General features: G+C 37.8%; 1 protein-coding gene across 2 annotated transcripts in view; it reads right to left on the bottom strand.

Moving 5' to 3' along the window:
• The window catches only part of LOC149134877 (uncharacterized), a 43,091-nt gene extending 19,932 nt beyond the window's left edge, over positions 1-23,159 (bottom strand). For both annotated transcript variants that reach the window (XR_016242473.1, XM_089354565.1), the window contains exon 1: positions 22,281-23,159. Coding sequence is in view for 1 of the 2 variants with exons in the window: in XM_089354565.1 (XP_089210691.1) it covers positions 22,281-22,959 (679 nt within the window). In the remaining variant the exon portion in view is untranslated. The remainder of the gene's footprint in view (positions 1-22,280) is intronic.
• Between the last annotated feature and the right edge of the window lie 4,579 nt (positions 23,160-27,738).

A 27,738-nucleotide genomic window follows, 5' to 3' on the forward strand; every position in this document is an offset into this window, starting at 1 on the left:
GTGCTGAATTCAAATACCGCCGAAGACATCTTTGCCTTTCCCTTTCGAATATGATAAAATAAGTTCCATTTGAGCATTGGGGTCGATGGAATTGACTTATTCCTTCCATCGAAATTGCTGGCCTTGCGCCAAAATTTGAAACCAATATTACTTGTAATTTTGGCGGTTGCAAGAAAAGGCTACATGTAGCAGATTACAGGACTACATGCTGCTTACTATTTTCATTGTTTTAAGCAATTTTCTTACATAAATTTTCTTTCTTGATGGTCAGGCTTGGTTGTGTGTTTAAGCAGCTCTCTTTGTAACTATATGGTTTGAGCAAACCCCTGACCGACCTATGCTTTGTGAGAGAATTTGATAGGTGAAAACTGTGTGAAAGTCCGTCAGTTATATAATATATGTGTGTGTGTGTGTGTGTGTGTGTGTGTGTGTGTTGTGTGTTGTGTGTATATCTTTGTGTTTGTCCCCCCACCATCTTTTGACAACCGGTATTGCTTTGTTTGCGTCCCCATAACTTAGCAGTTGGGAAAATTACATCAATAGAATAAATACCAGACTTTCAAAAAAGTGCAGTGATCGATTTGTTCGGCTAAACCCTTCAAGGTGCTTCCCCAGCATAGCTGAAACAAGTAAAAAGTAAAAGATTTGAATGTCTTATATTAGGGTGAGGAAAAAGTTCGTGCACCGTGTTCAAATAATACTTTTTTTATATATTTTTGTGGTGTGTGTGTTCATTCAGTTCATGTCATGCTCAATGGTGACTCACGGCGCACGAACTTTTTCCTCAACCTAGTAAATTAGAACCAACCCACATGCAATCCTTATGTATGAAGATGTCACAAATTTACCATAACGTAATTACTAACTAACACCTAAGTCAATTAATACTATATCTAGAAAATCCCAGACGCATTGATACTCATAACAAACTAAAACTTTGATGTAAAACTGATTAGATATATGATCCGTATTTTCCATTCATCATAAGATTAAATTAAAGTCAATAAAAACAAAAGAAACTAATCTAAAATCCAATCAGAACATGGGGATAACTCGACATAACTTAGAATACGATCAGAGATAACAGTGAAATGTTGGCAGACATAAAATCACACAAAAGAACAGCCTTCCTCGCTAAAGGGTAAACGTACAAACAACTAAAAATAGCCGTACTATAACAGCAAATTTTATCTTAACATATATTGTGTGTGTGTGTGTGTGTGTGTGTGTGTGTGTGTGTGTGTGTGTGTGTGTGTGTGTGATAGGAAGACTTATGACCACAACATGTTCATGTTTGAAAGTTTTCCTGCTTTTATTAATTAATTTAGAAACATTTCTTTATAAACACAACTTTGCTTTGAATTACTTAAGAAATAGGACTTCACTGTTTGTTCTTTATCGTTCATTCGTGATCGATTTAAACACTTAATGGAATAAAAATGAATTGTTAATTTTTCAAATTCAACGTTTTGCTGTCCTTTATACATGTAGTGAGATTTTAGCTTTTCTTGAGTGTGTGTGTGTGTGTGTGTGAGAGAGAGAGAGAGAGAGAGAGAGAGAGAGAGAGAGAGTCAAAGTACACAATATTATTGATCCATTACAGCCGATCTTATCAATCAGTTTCGCACAGAATGTTGGGTAAGTAATCGGACAATTATCTAATAACTGCGCTCGTCGGAGATTGCTCAGATGGAAAAGCTGGCAACTGTTCTCTATTATTGGAGATGAGGAAGTTTATGGGTGCTTTTGAAAAAAAAGAAAAAACGAAACGAAGTTGCGGGATACAGTTAAGAGAGAGATTCATCAAGAGTTACGCTCCTTGCCCCAGAAAAACCTTTAGTGAGTTGTGATTGCCAGCAAAATCGGGGTGGGGGACTGATATATACATAGAGGTTGGAAGGGTTGATATGTATGTAGAGTGTTTGGAGGGGCCACTGAGCGGGTGCCCAAACATTTTACTTCATGTGTGGCTGCATATGTGTAAGCGTGTTAAGGTGTGTGTGGTTTGATGTGGTCAAACTCCCAGGTTGTGATAGTAAAAGGAGCGATGGTGGAGCCCGCAGTTTAGGTAAGTGTCCGAGAGAAGAGAGTATTTTAACATAATTCTTTTCTTAGCTAGGCATAACCAATAATTTCTGCTTGCACATCTCCAGCACTTGTTTTTAAAGTTTAATATTTATTCTTTCGTTCTCTTTTGTCGAACCGCTAGGTTACGGGGACGTAAACAAACTAATGATAGGCTTCCAATTAGTTTTTGCCTGCTAAATTCACCTACAAGACATTGGTCGGCCCGGGGTCATAGTAGAAGACAGTTAAACAAGTTGCTACGCATTGAGACTGAACTTCAAACCACATGGTTGCAAGACAAGCTTCTTTACCACACAGCCATGCCTGTGTCTAAGGCTATTGGTTACCTCGTTTTTATTAATCATACTCATACATGATTAACAAAGGCGGTGAGATGGCAGAACCGCCTGCACACAGGAGAAAATAACGGCGTTTCGTCCGTCTTCACGTTTCGAGTTCAAAGTCCGCCGAGGTCGACTTTGCTTGTCGTCCTTTCGGAATCGATAAACTAAGTACCATTTGAACCTCCTCCCCTAAAATGTCAGACCTTGTGCTTAAAGAAGAAAGAATTAATCATACATGAGTGCAATAAAATTATGAATAACGCGTTTACCAAAATCTATTTTTTTATACAGATTTTTTTTAAAGCCCTAACTTAAACTTCAGAAAGACACAAAAGAAAAACTCGGCATACCGTTAGAGAACCACTAAAAATACAATGGAAAGTTGTGAAAATTGATTAAAGAGCAGAGAAAAAAACTCGGAAGAAAATGAAAGAGAGAAAATGGTATTGCAACAATTAATAGAGGCATCATACTTCACATTCTATTAAATGACTGCAAAAGAGAAAAAAAAGTCATGTTAAAACTCTTTGTGATTGTATAGATCTGACATGAACGATTCATAACTGCCATCGGACTTGGGTCGGGTGTTCACCTGACATCTTTGTTTACACAGCAACATTACACAAATTTGTGGTAAACGAATGAAATTTCATGAAGCTCAAGTATGAGAGTGTACATAAATAAAACATCGAGAATACGTGAATGTAAAGCAACAAAAAATAAGAAAAGGTAGAAAAAAAAAAGACAAGACGTTTATAGTTAATTTATATTCGTTACGTTACAGAGCAATAGTTACAGGAAGGTGATAACATGGTACATGTCACCGGATAAATATTGATCTCTAACATAAGCACAAGGTCACAAATTCTGAAAGAGGGTATCACTGGTTATATCGACTCCTGTATTTGTCAGGTGTTTATTTCATCAGCCCCAAGAAGGGTAAACGGCAACGTCAACAACAGCGGGATTCGAACGCAGAACGTAAAGAGCGGTAACTAAATGCAACAAGACATTATTTAATGCTTTAACCATCCCGCCAATCTACCGCCCTAATAGCCTCAAGTAATTAATATTTAATGGCATAGATACAAAAGCTCAAATTTGAAGAAGGGATTGTATTGATAATATCAAAACCAGTATTTTATTTTACCAACATCGGAAAAATGAAAAGGAAAGTTCTCCGCCTAGGATTTGAACTTACATCGTAAAGAGACCTAACTAAAATGTTCTTTCTATTATAGGCGCAAAGCCTGACATTTTGGGGGAAGAAGGACAGTCGATCCCATCAACCCCTGTACTCAACTGGTACTTATCTCATCGACCACCAAAGCATGAAAGGCAAAAATCAGCATCGGAGTAATTTGAACTCAGGACGTAATGCCGCTAAGTATTTCAACGGACATGCTAACATTTCTATCAATTCCCCGCCTTAATTCGAAACCAATATTCTTTTATACTCTAGGCACAAGTCCCGAAATTTGGCGGGAGGGGGCCAGTCGATTAGATCGATCCAGAACACAACTGGCACTTAATTTATTGATCCCGAAAGGCAAAGTCGACCGACAGCGGAATTTGAACTCAGAACGTAAAGACAGACGAAATACTGCCAAGCATTTCACGCGGCATACTAACGTTTCTTATTTCTTTATTGCCCACAAGGGGCTAAACATAGAGGAGACAAACAAAGGGGTTAAGTCGAGTAGATCGACCCCAGTGCCTAACTGGTACTTTATTTATCGACCCTGAAAGGATGACAGGCAAAGTCGACCTCGATATAATCTGTACTCAGAACGATAAGCCGGATGAAATACCGCTAAGTATTTTGTCCGGCGTGCTAACGTTTCTGCCAGCTCGCTGCCTTAATTCGAAGGCATTACTGAGACAGAAAAGGCAGGGGCTGGCAACATCTCTAGCACGCCGGACAAAATACTTAGCGGTATTTCATCCGGCTTATCGTTCTGAGTACAGATTATATCGAGGTCGACTTTGCCTTTAATTCTTCCGAAGTCGATAAAATAAGTACCATTTGAACACTGGAGTCAATGAAATTGTCTGGGCCCTCTCCCAACAAATTTCAGGACTTGCGTCTATAATAGAAAGAATTGTTATTAAGACATAACCAAGAAACGTATGGCTTGATGTAGAGCAGCAGATAATTTTAATAAATTAAAAGTATACCCATTATAATGAGAGAGAAAAAATCACAATGTCACTGACTGATTATTTATTTATTTAGCTCGATGTAAAGAAAGACGTTTGCAGGCCCCACGAGAGCGGTGAGATTGATTCTGTTAACGCTCATTTGGAGCAGTTTCTAACAACTGCTGGGAGAATGGGTATGAGACATTTTGATACCGCCATTTTGATATCACATCAGACGGACTAATCTCTCTCTCTCTCTCTCTATCTATCTATCTATCTATCTATCTATCGCTATCTCTCTCTCTCACTCTTTCTGTCTCTCCTGCCTCTCTCACACACACGCACTCTGCTTATATATGCGAGCTTCTACTAATGTTTGTATGGATGCGTAATCTCTCCCTTTCTCTCTCTCCCCCTCTCTCTTCTCTTCTCTCCTCTCTCTCCCCCTCTCTCTTCTCTTCTCTCCTCTCTCTCTTTCTCTCTCTTTCTCTCTCTCTCCCGCCCATTCTGTAAAGCCGCATGTGATTATTTCTGCATGCGCGCATGTGTGAGTGTGTTTGCCTCCTTTGCCAAAATGCACCGTCACCCAAAGAAGATGAACGTCCAAGTCAGCCGTGTCAAATCGTCAACGTTCAAACAGCCGCGCCCAGTCGTTTCATTATGGAGAAAAATATGTGCAAGTAAGGAATTCCAGAGGGTCGGTAATGGGGTCCTGGTTCGAAAGTTCCAGAGTTTTGAGGAGTATGGCATCACCTCTTAGCCACTATTGTTCCTAGATCTACGCTGACCCAGAGCAGTAGCACCTGTTAGGGTCGCAGCTATGAATTAATTAACATATTAGGGCTTACTCACCTATGATTATGAAAAATGGAACCAGCCGACTCTCGAGGAGGAAGGCGGCTGCAGCAATACATTCTGAAATGCAGAGAGTAAGATGAGACATGTTAGATATCTTGGTCAGATAATCCACTGCATTTGTCTCCATCCTCAGTTGCCTTTACCTGGTCATGCTTCTGGATGGAAGACAGGTCCTCGTTGCTCCAACGGACGAACATGCCTAAGGTCCTAGGGTGACATTCAATCAAGGAAACGAGATGAGAAGAGATGAGTGAGTCCGAACTGCCTTATTGGAGGTGACATGAAAACAGCCAGTTCCGAGATATGGAGGCACTGTTGTAGCGGTATAGAAGTCAGACGCTGTAGTGTGGTTGTAAGCGACTTCATGGTAGTCAGTCTTAAAGGTACCATATGTTTCACATCTGCCATATAACTACGAAGTGTTATCAAAAGGTTCCCGGACTAGCTATGTTTAATAAAAATAATAACTTATTTACTTAAGTTTTACCATCATCTCCTTCCAAATAGTCACCTTGCGCAGCAATACACCGGTCCAAGCGTTCCTGCCACTTTTGGAATCCGGGCTGGAAGTCATTTTCTGTAAGCAAGACGAGGACCTTCTGCGATTCGCTCTAGATCTCGACAACGGTGATAAAACGGTGACCTTTGAGTTGCATTTTCATCTTGGGGAAGAGATGAAAGTCCGCAGGTGCTAAATCTGGCAAATAGGGAGAGTGCAGAAGGAACACCATGTTTTTGACGAGAAACACACGAAAGAGGAGAGCTCATTGACAGGGTGCGTTGTCGTCGTGAAAAATCCGATTCTTCACACTCCACAGATCCGGTCATTTTACCGTATGTCCTCCCTCAAACACTTCAAAACGTCGCAGTAGAACTCTCAATTAACGGTCTGGCCCTGGGGAACGAATTCCCTATGCATAATACCACATTTCTGGGAGCGACGCTCGTGGCAGGGTTTACAGAACGCTCATCGTCTTCCAATGAATAGATTTAATCTTCATTGTATTCTAAATTTTATTAATTTTACCTCCGGAGTTCTTTCCCCTGCTGTTCTTTGCCAGACTCAATCATTCACATAATATTTTTCCCACTTCTATAGGTGTGATTTGAATTGATTAAATTTTTTCTTAGAACATCCCACGTGTTTGCATCTACTTCACCATAGATTATTTATGCACCAACTATTTTTATGCTGCTGCTACTGCTACTGCTGCTGTTATTGCATCTGTTGAAGTTGCTAGTGGTGTTGGTGATGATGGTATCGTTGCCTAGCACCAGAATATCCCCTATTGATCAAACTTATGATCAGGAGCATCCTATCCGTGCCCATCCCGTTTTTCCCCAAGATTTACTTTATCTTAAACAGCAATATCCAACAAGTCCTTCCATTTTTTAAGGCGGTAGGATGTAATTTAAGAGATACTTTATCGTTCTTTTTATCGGGCATGGCTCTGTAGTTTAAAAGTCTGATTTGAAACTATATATCTTCGAATTTAATTCCACTGCTACCTTGAACAAGTACTTTCTACTTATTTCGGGAACGGAAATTGTGTGGAAATTCGTCGGAGGGGTCACTTTTGCTCTTGTTTGGTTGACTGAAGCCATCGCTCACTTCAACACCTTTACTACCTGTCCTCACAGGTGCCTTAAACGGTGTCCATTCCGTTGTAAGCAGTCGAAACAGGTGTGTGGTCTAAGAATAACTTTATACATTGCAACCACCATTGCAACCACCATTGCGACCTAAAAAATTGACTCATTATCTCGTTACTAGTATTTTTGGAGAGCTGAGAAAATCGTTAGAGTGCCGGAAAAATGCCTTGCGGTATTTCCTCCGGCTCTTTATATTCTGAGTTTAAATCCCGCCGAGATCAACTTAATCTTTTATTGTTCTAGGAGGAATGACGTTACATGCAGTTGATCTTTCCATGAAACTTCAGATATTTGACGTATCCGACCACATGTTTCATACCTCCAGCACTTTGTTTTCATTGAATTTCTGATGACAGTCCCTCCGAAGCCAGCGCTTTAGGCTTTCGTGCTCAAGGCAGCCGTTTTCAAAAGGTTTACAACCTTCCCTGATACGCTTCTTCCATCAGCTTCTTTCCACAGCCAGTTCTTGCTAGTTTTTTTTTACATTGATTTGAAGTACCTTCAGGTTACATTTTATGCAGTCTTTGTACCTTTGTTTGTGATTTGTGCTGAAGACGCTTTCCAACGCACAGCTCACTGTAGAACAGCCTCTTTGAAACCCTGTTATCTTCCATACACATAACATGGCCTACCCTATGCATCTAAGAAGATAATTTGAATAACTGGATACTTATGCATCTGAACTTCGCAAGGACTTCTACGTCAATTGTTTTACTCTGTCACTTGATATTGAGAGTGTCTCAAACATTTTTGATGGAAGTGCTCAAGCAGCTTGAGACGCCTACGGTTTACTGTCCATGTTTCAGAAAAGTACAATAGAGCTGTTAGTACGCACGCCTTGAAAACGCTCAACTTGTATGAACAAATGTATACACAGAGGTATTCATACATCTCTACACATATGCATATATTACACGCACTCACGCGCGCATGCATGTATGTGTGTATGTATGTATGCATGTATGTTTGTATGTATGTGTAAAGTTCGCAAATTTGAAGAAGTTCATGTCATTAGAAAGAAGAAAATACTGAAGAAGGGCTTTACTCGAAACGTCTGTCTTTTCCACAGCATACGAACCTATCCAAATTTGTTAACTCTATCAAATGAATAGCTTCCTAGGACTCTTGGTGGTGGGTAGACTTCTTTTTTATATGTCTGTGTATTTATTCATTCATTTATTTATTTACTACTTTTCTTATTTAAACAAGACGCCGAAATATCAGTAAGGTAATGAATGAATGCAGTTGAGTAAAAGATAAAAAAAAAATGTGTATTGACTAAAACGTCCTCTGACGATGTCTTGCTGAAAGAAATTCATTTCAGTAATGTATATTATGATTATTATGCTAATAATAGCACCGACGAATATGACACAAAGAAAACACGCAGTCTGACCCTTGTATTCTTGTAAGCGTGAACCAATTCAAAAAAGAATAAAAAATGAGGAAATGAGAGAGAAAAATCTCTTATTTGACGACCTTGTGTAAAAAGATGTAACGTTTACAATGGGGAGAATTTTTGTGAACAAATAAAATAACCAAAAGCGTAAAACAAAATGTAATACAATAAAAAAATTGGGGTCTTGAGAATGAAGAAAAGGGAGTATTTAGTTTTACAATGAGCCTAGATGGTGAGAGAAGTATGTTGACAAGGCTTTTACTGGTTCTGTACGGCGACGTCGGCACAAGGAAGCGACCTGCTGAGACATAGCTTGTGAATGTCGGCGGCTGTTGATTTGGTCAGACTGGTAGTGCCTCCCTCTGTAAATGTCCATGGCGGTCCCAAGCTTGGGTTTCTACTAGCTGCTAGTTTTGAGGGCGTGTACAACGCATTGGCATAGAGCCGGCAAGGTGGTGTGTTGGTTCGTAAATATTGGCTGGTGGATTTCAAGTCAGGTATACCGCCGTTAATAAATATATCACAATATGATAGTACTTTGTATTAATGCAATATGTGTATATATGTATGTATGTATGTATGTATACATGTATGTTTACACGCGTGCGCGCACACATACACATACACACATGTGCGCGTGCAAACACAAACGCACGCCCATACATACATACATACACACGCATATGCACACAGGCATTATATGTGTAGTAGGTGGGCGTTTGTAAATAGCCACAATCACAGACGGGTGGTTAAAAAGTACGTTTCGTGATCCTGAGGCCTCAGGTTCGATCCCACTCAATCTCTCTTGGACAAATGTTATTCTATGGATCGCAATCGCCCTTGTAATTTACAGACGTCTCTTTGTCATATACCGTATCACACAGATTCTACCAGAGGATTGCGTTAAGGGTACAACTGTATGCGGAATACTCAACCACTGACAGTATAGTTTAATGAATATGTAGTTCCACTGAGTGTGAAGGCGCATGGCTCAGTGGTTAGAGCGTCGAGCTTACGATCGTGAGGTTGTGAGTTCGAATCCCGGACCGGGCTGCGTGTTGTGTTCTTGAGCAAGACACTTTATTTCACGTTGCTCCAGTTCACTCAGCTGTAGAAATGAGCTGCGACGTCACTGGTGCCAAGCTGTATCGGCCCCTTTGCCTTTCCCTTGGATAACATCAGTGGCGTCGAGAGGGGAGGCTGGTATGCATGGGCGACTGCTGGTCTTCCATAAACAACCTTGCCCGGACTTGTGCCTGGGAGGGTAACTTTCTAGGTGCAATCCCATGGTCAGTCATAACCGAAGGGGGTCTCAGTTCCATTGGCCGACCAACTCATAAGCGGAAATATTATTTTCCTCATGGCGGCACACACTCGCCTCCCGAGTTTCGTTTTCCATACAGTATATGCGATTCTTTGTTTACTCATTTGCAGTACACTACCTATTTTCTTTTAATATATTTTGATTAATGTGTTATGCAGTGCAGTACTGTACTCTCTTTTAATTTAGTAATTTATGAAATTTTTATTAAAATTTTTATTAATTCATAAAATTTTACCACAGAAATAATTAAGATCTAAAAACAAATCAATACCTATCGGTTGCAGAAACCCGGATATACTGAGGAGACCGTGATATAAATGTACATAGATCAGCCAGAAAAATCCGCGATGTACTGAGAGCGCGATAGGTAAACCGCATTATGTCAAATGATTACTGTATAATCATCCCCTTTTATACTGAATATCTAATGTATCTTTCATGTTTTTTGGGTTTTTTTTAATCAGTAATGAGATCTAAAGAAAATTGGTCGCTTTTTCTAGCATGTCGAGCGAGTGCGAAGTAGAACCTTTGTTAGTCATAGCTAGCAGTGAAAGGTGTGAAACGCTGTTTGGTTGATAGTTATTAAATGCCATGCGAGAGGTTATGGCTGTAGTTAGGTCTCGATTGTTTCTCTCTTCCGTTACCTATCGGCCAGAAATAGAATTTATTTTCAAAACGATTTTGGATAGTTGAACCGTGATACGTGGTGCTGACCGGAAATGGGACCAACCCTCGCTCAACGTATCGATTTCATCCTTCCTACAAAACGAAACTTCACCTATGTAAATTATGTGCAACGGTAAATCAGGAGCACACACAAGGACGGAAAGTGTCGCTGAAGAGGTCACAGATGTGTGACGAAAGATTTCTGGACAATGGACATGAGTTAAACTATGAACTGTAACAAACGAGTGAACAACGAATATATAGCCCATGTGTTTATTTGGCAAAAAAAAAATGACCATCCCGAAATACAATAACACGCGCGTCCGCGCGACGTATAGATTTAATTTTGCCAGTTTGAGCCAATTCTAGCAACTAAAATAGTTTCCTTGAGTAGAAGTCATGCAGTTTTTCAGATTGCTTTGCTTGAATAAATCTCACAAAATATGTTAACGAATGGCAGCAAAAGCTTCATTTTTACCTCGCTTTTTTCCCCATCCATTCATGAGAAATTACTCTCAGACAATTAAATTTCGAAACGAGGCAACCCAATCCTCAATAGGAAAACCGAAAATTGACATAAAATGTGGATTCGAAGGTTGACTTCAAAGTCAATACAGAGAGGGAAGTTGACAAAGAGGAAGTCTGTATGCAGCCCAGGTGTTCACTCACTCACTCATGCTCTTACTTCATGGGGTTGGAATCATACTAGGTTAATGGTCCTAGAGGCATCACTGTGCGTAGAACCGACCGGGTCCACCGGTGCCCTCCATCGCTGGCTGTCCCGTACCAGCCCCTTCGCATTCCGATGTTGGGCATTCCAGTTGCTTCTGGTCAGTGTCGTAACAAGTTGAGGATTCTTCTGGGCTGGTTGTTGGCTCTCCGCAGGATAGTCGGATGATGAGGCTGCCATCTTGGCGACGAGCCGAAGATTACCGTTAGTCTGGAACCTCTCTGGGAAACGGGCCCGACTAGGATGACCCTACCAGGAGCAAAGCTCCAGATGGTAGCGCTCTCTCCGATCTACGGAACACACAAGACACACAAGTCCCCTCGCCACAAGGCCAGACCCAGGAGGTGTTACTGCAAATCTATATACTTTCGTGATCCATGGATTCATTTGCAGTTTATAAAATTAGAATCGACACAACACACACCAGGTCCAAGATGGTACGAAATTATGTTGACTGAAGACAGAATTCATGCAGGTATATTACTGGTGTAGAACCATTCGTTATGCTAGTCTTGCTACAAGCTTTTCCGTGTGTCGCATACTGTTTATAGTTTGCTCATAGGATAGAACACGGTTTCCGTCAGTCAGAAGTACAAAACACAAAATACAACAACAAAATAATAAATAAGATGTGTATGCAGTGTGTGCTTTACAAGCTCATCTCTAATCTATGTGCGCAGTAGCACAGGCCTGCTCTGCAACTAGCTGGTACTCCGTCGATTACGACGACGAGGGTTCCAGTTGATCCGATCAACGGACTAGCCTGCTCTTGAAATTAATGTGCAAGTGGCTGAGCACTCCACTGACACGCGTGCTCCTTAACGTTGTTCTTCAGCGTGACACAGAATGTGACAAGGCTGGCCCTTTTGAATTACAGGTACTACTCATTTTTGCCAACTGAGTGAACTGGAGCAACGTGAAATAAAGTGTCTTGCTCAAAGACTCAACTCACCACCGGAAATCGACGTTACGATCGTGAACCGATTACTCCTTACCAAGCGCCTTCACGATTTGTAAACTAGATCTGATATCATAAATGGTAAATGTATGTGTGAACAATGGACTGTTGTTTCTCAGCATGCCAATCTCGTTATCGTATGCATATCTACGAAGGCAATGGTCTATGATAGATTTCTTAGTTGAATTCAAGAGCATATAGTTATAATTTTATGGTTTTATTCATTTAATTTTTTTTTTTTTTTTGCCTAAATTTCATAAACTCCATAAATGTTTAAAACTTTACAACTGATCTATGCCATAGATTAACGTTGGAAGCCGGGAATGTTTTCTCTGAAGATCGGTCAGCAAACTATGAAACGGTCAGTCAGGAGATTCCTTCATTATTTTTTTTTCTGCACATCAACAGCATAGAATGAATGTGTTTACGTTCTTATTTCATCTATGGTGAGAGAGTAAAATTTTTCATTTTTTTTTTCTGATTTACGCTATGTTGGGCATAAATTATCTACTGTTTTTTGGGGGTTTTTTGCCTATCTTTTTTTAAGTACTTTTAAAAATACAGAGAACACAATGGATGCCAGTATTGTCATTTGCGGTATCTATACAGATTTTCTCCAATTTCATAATGCATACAATCCTCCTGAAAAGGCGTATGAACATTGAACTTCTGAATCTGAATCATTGAATTGCATAATAATTCGGGGTTCCGTTCCAATGTTAATTATTAATTTTTTTTTTTTTTTCTGGAAAATTGTGGCACTCCAACAAGAAGGAGAAATTTACTCGTGTGAATTTTTGTATTCTCTGCAGCATCATCGAGATGACTTACAACAAAAATACATAGAGGAGGGAAAATAAGAGCAATGGAATTTAAAAAGTGTATCGATTGATATAATTTATCTTTTACCTTTTGCTTGTTTCAGTCATTATACTGCGACCATGCTGGGGCACCGCCTTTAAGGGTTTCGTATTACATTATTTAAGTTTGGTATTTATTCTATTGGTTCCTGCTGCCGAACTGCTAAGGTACAGGAACGTAAACAATCCAAGATTGGTTGTCAAGCGGTAGTGGAGGCAAATGCAAAGACACGCGCACGCACACGTACACACACACATACATACACACACACACACACACACACACACACACACACACACACACACACACACACACACATACACAAATACACACACACATATAGACTGGCACGCTGACGTACTTCTACGCAATTTCCATCTACCAAATCCACTCGCGAGTTTTAAGTCAGCCCGAGGTTATAGTAGAAGACACTTGTTCACGCTCCGTGCGCTGAGAATGAACCAGAAACCATATGAGTGCGGAGCGAGTTTCTTAACCACACAGCTATTCCTGCGCCAAAAATATTTAATGAAACCCTCTTTAATTTCTCAGACTTTGACACCTCCACCTATATTTTTAAATCATTAAAAAACGAATCATTTCATGTTCCCGCGAAGTTTCTAAATTCTAATGGCGTAAACAACATACAATCCGTGCTGAGAAAACCAAAGTTTCCAAGAATGAATACAAAAATTCGAAGGAATGCTTTGATCCATTAATAGAACGTCTGTCAAGTTTTCAGAAGATGTGGGTTCGAGCACTGTCGGATCTTTTTTTACCCAAAGGGTTTTTTTTTTTATCAATAGCTACAGGCTAATACTTAGAGCTTTATCTACTTCGAGTTCAACCGGTAAAAACGAAGTTTTTCACGTTATTTAGAATTTTCTAAATTCTGACGTAAATTATATAACTTTGATAGGTTTCGGCCTGTATAGGCCCAGGGCATGTCTAATTTAATAGCACCATAGCCATATATGGAGTACCATGGCCCTCTCTAGCAAAGAGTTATGATTGTTGGAAACATATCCGAATGTAGGAGGTTGGTCCGGAACTTTTTGAAGAAATTTGTCCAGTGGACTTTTGAATTTTATGGGATCCGTTTCCGTTTTGATGTACTTTGGTATTATACTAAAGAGAGCTGGACCGGTTGAGGTTAAGTAATTGTGACGTAATGTTGCTATGTATCCTGAGTTCATTTTTTGTAGTGGGCGGACAGCACGGGGGCCAAGTCTTGGATGGATTTTAAAATTGATGCCAACATCATTTGTGAAATATTGATGGAATATTTTCCACATCACGCAAATGAGGTAGCGCTCCCGGCTGCGTTGGAGAGAGTAGAGATTGAGATTTTTTAGTTGACTACAATAGTCAATGCCTCTCATGCCGTCTATCTTTCTTGTGATTGACCTCTGGAGTGCTTCCACTTTCATAATGAGTTGTTTCGTATCGGGGGACCACAGTGGGAAATAGTATTCAAGGTGGAGTCGGGCAAAAGTAGAATAAAGAAGGATGATGGTGTTGGCATCTTTAGACCGGAAAGTTCTCAGAATCCAGGAGCACATCTTGCGGACCAAGTCAACCTTGCTGTTTACGTGGAAACTGCAGCTTAGATTGTTATCAACAATTACTCCAAGTGTGTGATACACTTATAATACATGTAATGCATCTCGATATAGTTATTAGGTGTAAGACATCGTCTACTAAACACTTCGAATCAGGAAGGGATCCTCATATTAACTACAGTCGATCAGCATATTATTGTATTTCAACCTCCCTCAGTTCAAAAGGATCGAGAGCTACATTCTTTCAGAAATGTCTTTGCATTAATGAAGACAAACAGGGTCGTCTGTACTTGACTTCATTAAAACGCTATTCATAGAACAAATAATATTATATCCAATCATTGGCAACAATACGCATAGGCAAGAAAAATTACGGAACTCATCCAAAATATAAAGGAAACGCCGATGATTTTCACTGGTCATAACAGAATGCAGGATATAAAGTTCAAAAGGAACTGTAGCTAGGCACCTTACAAGGGTATTCAAACTCTATCCGACATGTAATCCTATAATGTTCACTGGAAAACATTAAAAACAAATTCAAACAAAATAGGCTCGAAAGTCTTACTATAAACGACAATGACAAGAAATTAAAGCGATTTTTTAAAATTTATAACGCAAGTTATAAGTTATTTATAATGCTTCTCTTAGAAAAATGTAATTCCCGTGAGAAAAAAATCTGAGGAGACAAAGATCAATGATCTCAAATCATTTTGATGAAAAATTCAAAGAGGGCAAAACTTTTCATTTATAAAAAAGGATAATTTCAGAAATAAAATATTCTCATAAAGATGGGAGAGCAGAAAGGACTTGGACAACATAAATCGAGCACTAAATTCTTATATTCGCATCAGATCCAGCTTCAGTGCATTACAAAAAAGTCATTGTTCCGAGGAGATATTTCCTTTGTTGGGGGTAAGTAAAAAAACTGACTGAACGATTCAAACGTGTTTTCACCACCCCAATGGAATGCACATAAATAAATACGTCGGTTAAGTTCGTCAATATTGTAATATTCCTTACATAGGAAAGTGGCAATCATCGATTATATCGATATAAAGGGAGATGTAATATCAGCTACAGATGAAGTGAACCCAAACTCAATGAATGGCTCCAAAAGAGTTTCCAGAAATTCTCTTGAAGACCTACAAAACTGTTCTCGCAAAACTACTCCAGATACTTGAGGAAGTTTCCTTGCATTTGTTAAGTTCTTAAAAGGCTGGAATAAGTCGTAGTATGTCCGATCCATAAAGGAAGAAGTAGAGCAGATGCTAAAAAGTACAAGCATATTTTTCTGACTTAACGTATCAGCAAAATCATGGAACGAATTAAACAAATTATAGGCGGAACCATGTGGTTGGTAAGCAAGCTACTTACCACACAGCCACTCCTGCGTTTATATGTAAATTTATATCGCAGATTCCTCAGTATATCCAGTTTTCTGCGGCCGATAGATATTTATATTATTTTTAGAAATTCAATTATTTCTGTGTGAGGTTTTGGAACGTAACATCTGCGATAGTCGAGGGATTATTGCATATCTCTTTCGCTCTGCGTGTTTGTGTTACTTTGGCCATCCCTTTCTGCAATACAAATAAGTCATTTCATTTACAGACCCGTATTTTTTACTTTTATTGCCTCCACCTTCGCTAAGGCGGAGGTATTGTTTTTCAGTGGTGTTTGTCCGTGGACAAGATACCTCAAGAACCGCTGGATGGATTCGGATGAAACTTTCAAGGACGTTTGGCCTCGTGACTGGCACGAACTGATTAGATTTGGGGATCGATCCGGTACTGGACAAGGATTCTGGATTATTTTTCCAGTTTTTTTTTTTTTTACTTAATTTTTGAGAGCGGTCGGGTTCATTTTTAGTATTCTCGTTTGTGAGAGCAGTCGAGTTTATTTCAGATATTCTCATTTCAAAAATAATTTCTGGCTAATCGTTGGGAGGACGTTGCTGTTGCTTTGGCGGGAGTTTGTGCTCTTTGAGTGCTCTTGTTTTATTTGTTTTATTTAATTTTCCTCCGTGTTTGTTTAATATGAATTGTATTTTTGGAAACCCTGACGATAGGATTTTCACCATATTAGTTAAAGCATATGTTGTAGACGACAATCTGAACCAGGACATCTTGGCATCTTGGGCTAAGAAAAATAAATGTAGTTCTCAAATTGTTAAAATTTATCCGAGTTTCCAAAATTACAGATCGTATCCCGAAATTTGTGATCATACTCTACAATTTCTCTTGGTGCGAAATGCCGTCACCCGAGGCAGTCGTAACGCGGGTAATGCCTACAAGTATAGTTATGCAGTATTTTAAGTTTTTATGTATTGTACTGATGAGTGCGTGTGTGTGTATTTGAGTAAGTATGTGAATATGTATAAATGTGTATAGATAGATAGATAGATAGATAGATAGATAGATAGATAGATATGCATACATATATATATATTTATATATATACATATATATATATATATATATATATATATATATATATATATATATATATACGTGTATGTATGTATGTATGCATGTATGTATGTATACACATATACACACATGCACATACACACATGCACTCATACATGTATATGTATGTATATGTATCGTTTTATAAATATATGTATATAAATATTTATATATACACACATGCGTTCATGGGTATGTGTAGGTATGTACACACATACACACACACATACACATACACACACACACCTATAGACATAGTTAACTGCAGATAAATATATGGCATTTATTTTAATAAATTACACTCTACATTTCCCTACCATATATACTCACACACACACACACACACACACACACACACACACACACACACACACACACACACACACACACACACACACACACACATACATACATACATACATGCATACAAACATATAAACATACATACTTGCACCGTCCGCACATATACATACATACATACATACAAAAATACCTTGTTGTTGATGTTGAAATTCCAATGAAGGAGCCTTGGATCTAGGTTAGAAACCGGCTCTTTCTCTATAGGCATACATACATACATATATAAGGACTACGGAAGGTCAGACTGATATACCACATTGGCATGCTACAGCAAGGACAAATCTTGTTGCCAAAAATGAAATCACCGAGATGGCAGTAAACTACAACCCATTGCTTGCCTAAACATTATGTACAAACTGTACACAAGTTGCGTCAACCAATTCCTCCAGGACCATTGTGAGTCGAACAACATTGTGACTGATGAACAGGCTGGTGGAAAGAAGGGAGTGTGGGGATGTGCCGAACAACTTTTAATAAACAAAGCTGTACTGTCTGAAGTAAGAAAACAACGTAGAGGCCTTGTGACAGTATGGCTTAACTATAAGAAGGCATTCGACTCTATCGCTCATTCATGGCTTTTGAAGTGCCTACATCTGGCAAAGGTACCGACTACCTTAATTGCTGCTATAGAGAGACTCACAAAGACATGGACAGCTATTCTTACCCTTACAGCTGAGAACAGAATAATTGTTTCTAATAGTGTAGACATTACAAAGGGAATATTCCGGGGAGATAGTCTTTCTGTACTTCTTTTCATTTTGGCACTGAATCCATTATCGTTCCTACTGCAGAAAACAAATGGTTACATGCTAGGATCTTCAGCTGCCAGAAATATCAATGAAACTCATAATTTCTTTGTAGACGACCTGAAGATTTATGCTAAAATTGTTAACAATGCCAAAAAACAACTGGAATTAATAACATTTTCAGCCAAAAGAAATGCTCATATTTGGTTATAGAACGAGTCCCCCAAACCCAAAACATGTGCACCAACATTCTCTCTATCTCCCCCATTCCACACAAGGAATGTTACAAGTACCTAGGCACAGACGAAAATGTATCATGTGGAGGCACTGTGAATAAAGATAGAGAGACCCGAGAATATTACACCAGACTTAGGAAAACATGGCAGTTGGAACTCTCCTCTTACAACAAAATAATATCCCACAGTGCATTTGCAATATCGGTGTTGATCCCAACATTTGAGATACTTGATTGGTCTGTAGACGAAATCCACTCCATAGATATCAAAATCTGCAAATCCTGACAACAACTGGGAACTTCCACAGGAATATTGATGTTGACAGGCTTTAAGAAGAAATGAAGGTAGTAGAGGCCTGAGATCAATGCAGACGGCCTTCGAATACCATATGGTATCACTCAGGCAGCACCTGCTAAACAACAGCAGCAAAAAGAAATATATAAATGCAGTGCTGAAAAGTGAAGTGAGCAACATTGTACGAGTTGGCAGTGAACACCTCAAGAAACACTCTCATCCTTATGATCTCCTACACAGACCCCAAACAGCTGGACTCTTTTACCTCAGAGAAGACCTGGATGGAAAGCACTCAGCATACAAAAAAAGACCATGCATGGGTACGTTGCCCGGAAGCTTGAAGAAGACAGTACAATTGACACGAAGCGCAGCCTCTCTTGAACAACAAGACCACTACATCACATCACACTTTGAAGGCCATGCGTTTGCAATCCAGGAACAGGAGATTGCCACGACGTACCTGATGAACAAGAGAGACAGTGGTGCTCTTGTAATCCCAAGGTGCAACCGCATGTGTAGGCTGTGTCATGTTTCTGTGGAAGACATTACGCATGTGATTAGCTGCTGTCCTAAAATGTCGTCACGGTACTACCTCTCTTTGCGGCATCATATTGTTGCTAAAACAATTTACAATACCATTCGCAAAAACAGACTGTCCTGAAATAAACTTAGAAAATCCCTCTGTTATGGAATACATTCATAGACACCAACTCAAGGAATACTGATGGAGTATTCCCATCAAAACGTCTGTCAAATGTAAGCATAACACGCCGGATATTGTTTGGGACAGAGGCAAAGGTATGTACCATCATAGAGGTTGGCTGCCCTGCAGATATAAATATCTCTTTGAAAATCAAAGGAAAAGAGGATATCTATGGACAACTGCTTTGAAACCTCCAGTTTCTACATCTAGACTATGAATTCATATTCGTACCAATATTAATATGAGCACTAGGTTTTGTTAGTAAATGCTAAGGAGAACCTGGATTAACTTGGATTTTCAGAAAGAGAAATTGACCGGCTGATTTGTACAGTACAAGTCCAATCTGTGAGTGGAACAGTAAAAATATACAAGACTTTCTCAAGTTCCAAATGTGAATTTGTCTGTGTTAACTACATACATACATACATAAGTGCAAATTGCATGTATACTTCGTTGATGTCCAAATTACAATAAAAGAGTCTTGTTTCTACCTTAAAAATCATCTTCCTTCATTTTCTTTTATTTGTATCTTCTTTCAGTCATGGGACTGTGACCATGCTGAGGCACCAGTTTATCGGGGTTTAGTCGAACAAATTGACCCAGTACTTATTATTTGTAAATCTGGTACTTATTCTATCGGTATCTTTTGCTAAACTGCTAATTTACAGTGACCTAAACAAACTAACACTGATTGTGGGATAAACACCCATACATACACACACACACACACATAAAGACATGCTACGCAGTTTCTGTCTGCGAAATTCACTCGCAAGGCATTGGTTGACTCGGTGTTATAATAGAAAACTCTTGCCCCCGTAACATGCAGTGGGATTGTACCCAAAGCCACGTGACTGTTAAGCGAGTTCCACAACACACGGCCATGTCTGTGATTAAGAAATTTGGGTAAAAAAATCAAAAAACCAAAAAAAACACATACCTACAAATAGACATATATACAAAAGATTTGAGATAGTAAAAAAAAAACTATATAAAATGCGATGTATATGAAAGTTTATTTTATTTATTAATTTTATTATATTTTGGGGGGGGGGCGTTATATATACCAGAAGCTGAATATATATATATATATATATATATATATATATATATGTATGTATGTATATATGAAATCGAGAATGGTGGGTTTGTGCATGTGTGAGGAACGTTTGTATCAAATAAAGGGACAACGGACCAGTAGTGATCTCTTGTATAGCTATTTGTATAATGTTGACATCGAAAATAGGAGATCGTGACGTTTATGGTCAGGTGACATTGACTCTGCGGAGGTATTATTCTCAATGGGAAATATTTGCTTGTAATTTTATTACTATTGAAAACAGAAAGTGTAAAACAACTGCGTACCAGATTTTACATTCTCAATAAAACATACACATATTCATGTAAACATACATACATACATACATACATACATACATACATACATACATACATACATATGTAACGAACTGCCTCAACAAAAACCTGGAAAAATTAGGGTTTTCAAAACCTGAAAGAAAAAGGCTGATTAGAAGACTACAGATTCAAGCCATCAATGGAACTATAAAGGTATGTAAAACTTTCCCAAAATTTAGCACATAAATGCATATGCATGCATCTAGACATGAAAATATATACATAAAAACGCATCCATAAAACAAACATACAAATATGCGCATACACTAACACCAAATACTGCACACACACACATATGGACAAATACCTAGATGATGTTGATAAAAGTTCCAATGAAGGAGCCTTGAATCTATGTTAGAGTCCGACTCTTTCTCTATTGACAAGAAATACAGAAATGAAGCTGATTGATAACATACATACATACATACATACATACATACATGGAGGTTGTTGTATTGGGTGTGCTGTCACACCCAATGCCACCAAATATCAAGCAGGGTTATAACAAAAGTTTTCCATTAAGATTTGTGATTAAATTAACGAGCAAGGTTAATATTTATCATGAATCTATCTTTACGTTCTGAGTTCAAATTCCGCCGAGGTCGACTTTGCCTTTCATCCTCTCGAGATCGATAAATTAAGTACCAGTTGCGTACTGGAGTCGATCTAATCGACTGGCCCCCTCCCCAAAAATTTCGGGCCTTATGCCCAGAGGAGAAAAGAATATTTACAATGAATTTGCCATTTTTTGGTGGGTGTGCTGCGCACACCCAGCACACCGGAATATACATTCCTGATACATACATACATACATACATTGTATAACACGTAGTCAGAGATACCCTCTAGGATGCTCGGCTTGCCAGAAGAAATAGTCAAATCTCCTTTAAATCATGGCTTACTGATTTTAAAAGAACATATTAGCTAACGTCACCCAGAATATACAATGCATGGGAAAAGATGAGGTGGTCACAACAGGATTGCTTTTGACCATAGGTCTGTTCAGTCGGGGTACCTGGTCTAAACAGCAACATATATATATTATAATTTTCGGTATCTGTTTAAGCCCTTATATACTCATTTATGTATAACACACACAGCACTGAACGTTTACATGCATATGTACATACCACACAAACACATAACATATATTCGTACATACATAGATACGCAGATACATACATACATACTTTCAATGAATGAATGCATGGATAAATGAATGAATGAATGAATGAATGCATATATAAAAAAAAATACAGACAGACGGACGGACAGGCAGACAGACAGACAGACAGGCAGACAGACAGGCAGATAGATAGATAGATAGATAGATAGATAGATAGATAGATAGATAGATAGATAGATAGATAGATAGATAGATTTGCGAAAAACAGAAGGAATCCGTCATAAAAAAACAATCAATAACCCGATTGGATGCTCATTAAATATATTTTTTTTTTTAAATAGTATGAAGTAGAAAGCTTACTAACTTTGTATTTTTCGTTTGGCAGCACTCTTCGATGGCCAAATTCTTGATTCTTCTTCGTCCTGAGATCGAATCATATCTTCACTTCTATCCACAAGTCTGCTGATATCCTTATCTTTGGTATTGTCTGTATTAAATTCCTTGGTTTTAATCTGATCGATTTCTACCGATGGAGTTGAATGTGAAGAAGATCCATGCAGAACATCTGGCTGCAATGTGCTGACACCCGATGGTAATAAAAGAGCAAGAAAACTAAGTAAAAGTCCTATTCCTATGGAATGTTTAATATTGTTATAAATAATATCTGACAAGTTTGTTGTACATTGTTTCCATCTTTTTCTCATTATCGTTTTTCTTTGGCAACAAACATTGGCAGAAAACGAACTTTGAAAACGATTTTCATTTAGTCCATTGCAACATGTAACATACATGTTTAAAACTGAGGTCTTAAGTTCGATGTCGGAATATAAAAAAAGCTTAGTGAATATTTTCTTACGGTATACACATTTTGTTTTATAGAAATAATAGCTGTTGAAGGTTTTGTGGAGATCAGTATTCGAGTGATAACTAGTTTTAAACTTGCAACAAATCTCATCTGTAGTTAAAAATATATCATAATAACACGATCTTCCAACGGCTGTATAATTGTCTCTTGTTTTCAACTTATCATATCTATCATACATGGTATCACAGTTGTAGAGAATTAGCCAAGTTTGCCCGTTTGTATGTACATATATATAGATATATATATATATAACTGATAAGCTTCAGTTCAAATTAGAGAAGTCGGCTGCTTTTAAGAGGACTCCGCTATGCAGCCTGCTAAGACAGGCTGGACGGCTCTACTGATTTAAGTTAGCTCACCTGTCGCACAGTGTCAATGAAATGTCATTGTAGTCTCCTGCCCCGTCCTACCAGAGCACGGTACAGAACACAAAGTCATACTGTGAGTGGGTATGCTAGTTGTATTAGTAGCTTTGTTAATTTGTAATTTTCGGCAAACTATATAGTAAATTGGAGGGGAAAAAATACTATACTTACAGCATTTTAAATTAGTGAAATGTATAAACTGAGGAATTTCGAAAAACAGAATTTGTACATCCAAAACATTCTTATATAACTAATTTCTGTCATATGCTGATATGTTCCACCCCACCACCTTTTTTTTTTTTTTTTGAGGTTATCTAATAAATATAATTTCAGATGCAACAAATAAATAGAACACAAAAGTTTGATAATAAAAATTATACAGGATGAAATGATAATTGAACAACAAACACATTAAATTGACGAAGTCGATTCAAATTTTACCTTTCAAATTTTGTGAAATATTTTTTTAAAAAAAAAATGGAAAGAAAAGAAAAATGTACTAAATCATATGTATTGATATCAAAGGATTTTTTTCTCAATATTTTCGATATCACTTTAAATGGCTATGCAACTGTTGCAAAATCAGATTTTTTCCCCCTAAATAACAACAAAAAATTACAAGAACTAATAGAAAACTGCTCGCCGAACGCTTTTTCTACCACATATTACGACACACACGCACATACACACACACACACACACACACACACACACACACACACACATATATATATATATCGTATTTACGCGTGTATCAGACGAACTATTTTTATACTTCATTTCACCTGAAAAAAACTGGGGTGTAACTTACACACGAGGCAAAATAAAAATTATGAAAGGAAAAAGACTTGCACCAAGATTTAACACTAAATTAGGAATGTGACTTATACAAGAGTAAATACGGAATATATATATATATATATATATATATATATATATATATTATACATACAAATATATATCCACACATATATCTATGCAGACATATGTATATCATACATACACATACACACATGCATGCACACATATATATACATACTTGTATACATACATACATACATACATACATACATACATACATGTGCGTATTGTGTGTTTGTGTGTATGCACGTGCGCGTGTCTAGAGATGCAAACCGAAGATTGGGCTTCACAACCATTTTACAAGTTTCTCTTCATCTTATTCATGCGAGGAACGGCTTGCGATGTTTGCCATTATCATGTGTTCGTTCGGATCTGAAAAAGTATGTAATGGAGCTGTGCAGAAATTTATCTTCATTTCACAACTGATTGTATAAATGGGAATATTCTATTATTTCGCTTAGGCATGGTGATGCTAATAAACTAATGTTAGAACTCAATATAAATGAGAATATATTTTCCAATGCATCCTTTCTTTCATTATTACAGTAGAGTCTGATTTGAAGGAAACTTTGTTGTTATATCTAGCAGATCACGTACCTGTGCACAGACGTCCCGTCGATAATTCGATGCGAGCTTCAGTGTTAACGTGGAGTCCAAGCTCAGTCGTAGAAGAACGTCTCTGATGAAAGATAGCTGCAGGTTCGGCGACTGCTGAATGGTTGATAAGTCTAATGATGAAAGTTTGGTGTCAAAAGAGTGTTTGCAAAAATCAACTACAATATTCCTATTCTATTGTTTATTTAATTATATAGATTTCAAACACATCTGAAGTATTCTATTATTTGGTTCAGTCATTTGACTGTGGCCATGCTGGAGCACCGCCTTTAGTCGAGCAAATCGACCCCAGGACTTATTCTTTGTAAGCCTAGTACTTATTCTATCGGGGTTTTTTTGCCGAACCGCTAAGTTACGGGGACGTAATCACACCAACATCTGTTGTCAAGCGATGGTGTGGGAACAAACGCACACACACACACACACACACACACACACACACACACACACACACACACAGACATATATATATACGACGGGCTTCTTTCGGTTTTCGTCTATCAAATCCACTCACAAGGCTTTGGTCGGCCCGAGGCTATAGTAGAAGACACACACTCAAGGTGCCATTCAGTGGGACTGAACCATGTGGTTGGTAAGCAAGCTACTTATCACGCACAGAAAAAAATGTAAAATTATATAAAAACAACGAACCATATTATATTGGGAATTATCATTTAATTTGGAATATGATTTTCTCTGGTTCTCTCCAAAGCATTTTTATAAGTTTATCTTAAACGTCCATGTTTATTTTCAGATTTTCAGTCTGTCATTTCATGCATTCTGAGGAATATAAAGTTTTCCTTCCAGAATTCCTAAGTTTCTTTAGTAGTTATGCATGTACGCCAAGGAGAAGTCCTATGTACCACATGTTATACTCAGGACAGGCAATGGATTAACGTATTTTGTATGGTTAAATATTCTATTTGGTTAAATACCAGTTAAATATACTCATTTTAATGACATTAAAAATATATGGCAACAAATGTTGAAGCCGTTTGCCGAGAATCGCAATGTATCGGTTGAGAGAGTGTTGGTGTGTTTCTGTTTTGTTCTTGAAAATTATTGAAACTCGAAATGCTTATAGTTAACTTGTTTAGGTGGAGAGGGTTTGTTACATATATACATATCGTTGCATACGTTGCATAATCATCATTTTAATTACATTATAATTATCGTTATAATACATTAGTATAATGTATGTTATTTTTATGCGTATATGACCAAGACAGAATAGTAATATCTATTGAGCTACATTATTGTAGCTCAATAAATAAATTCTAACATTTCCAATTAAGGTACCAAACGTCAGGAAACTTATTTTTAAGGAAGTTTAATCTTGTATAATTTTTCTTTTTCGGATAAGTCGCAGATCAAGCTTACCTGCTCCTTAGCTAAAATCAAAATTACTTAGTAGTATACAAATGCAAGACTGCAACACGTCATGAAATCACCATAAAGAATAATAACAGTTTCACACACAAGTGTTTATAAAGTAGATGATTATCGGCAAAATGCTCCATGTTGGAGTCAGCACTACTCTATTCGAGAACATAACGAAGATTCAAGCAATTTTTGTACATTTGCAAAGGGTAGTTATGTATTTAATAGTGAACATCTTAGAGGTATAGGGAAGGTTTAAAACAGTCAAACCACCAGATCTTGCAAGCAAAAGAAGACATTTATATCAGAAAATAATTCAAAGAAATACTATAGGCAAACTAAGCATACTTTTGAAATATTTTACATAGAGAACACTAGATATCTAATTGTGTCTAAAGAGAGTTATTTTCTTTTAGTGCCTTATTATTTGACATACTCACCGGTTCGATTTCCACTCATTTACTTATTTTTTTCTAAAATTTTCGTTGCGTCTTGAAACCTTTTTGATAGTCGTTGACTCTCAACGACTATTGAGCAGGTTGCAAGGCGCAACGAAAATTTTAGGAAAAATAAATAAGTAAATGAGTGGAAACTTTACTGGTGAGTGTGTTAAATAATAAGGCACTAAAAGAGAATGACTCTCCCCAGACACAACAAAGTATGCTTCAACACATGAATTCACATAAAGAATGTTGCAAACCAAATAAAAAACGAAATTAGATATCTAGTTATGAAAAAACTTATGCAGTAAAGAAGACATTAGCTCAATGACTAATATAATTTAAATCATTATTGTAAAAACAGGAGACAATTCCACAATTTGATGATATTAGACCTCCTCAGTGATGCATAAACTTCACTGTACTAGCCAAATTAAGAATTAGAGATATGGAAAATATAAAATCGTCCACGAGCATACGTGAAAAATTAATGTATTTTATATTTTTGAAAAATAAATCACTGAAGTTCATTATTCAGAGCTAATATTTTTCATTGACGTAGACTTTTACTCACTGTATTTATAATTAAGCATTTAATGTTGCATTAGATGTAGGACGGTTGATTAGCAGGGAAAAGCCTTGCGGTAATTGATCTGATTCTCTGCATGTTGAGTTCAAATACCATTTAAGCTAACGTTGCTTTTCCATCCCTTGGGGACAATAAAATAATAACTTACCATTTAAATATTTATTTCCTCTACTCTCTCCCTCTCTCTCTCTCTGAGAATTAACTACGCTACACTGTGAAAGGGTCGTTGAGATCATACTCGAGAACCCCTACCGCCAAAAGATGGAGGAGGGTTGAACTAGGAATGAGCAACCACTTCTTTTGTAACATGTTAAATAAAAGTTCAATAAACTCATGAAACAGGGCGGGCCTGGTCTGGATGATATGCTATGCAGTGCAGAACAATTTGAAAATAAACATGAAAAGTAATTAAATTTTCTAACTTAACTATTGTTTTTCAAGCGGATTGTATCTCTAAGTAATTAACCTCTATAATATGTGATTTGTAAGCATATATGTGGCAGAGATCTAAATAAATGCAATGTATCCATCTCAGATCCAATATGAGTGGTTCTACTTATACCCATTGTTCTTTCTCACACACACATAGCTGCACATGCAGGTCGGAGCAAAGCACCTTCTAGAGTGCAGCTGCAGAGTGAGTATCCTAACATGCAACCATGGACAATAGATGTTCATCGTTGCAGAAGATTTCGTTTGTCTTATAA

Source organism: Octopus bimaculoides, chromosome 7 (assembly GCF_046866305.1).
Source record: "Octopus bimaculoides isolate indiv1 chromosome 7, ASM4686630v1, whole genome shotgun sequence".
In the NCBI taxonomy this organism is placed as follows: Eukaryota; Metazoa; Mollusca; class Cephalopoda; order Octopoda; family Octopodidae; genus Octopus; species Octopus bimaculoides.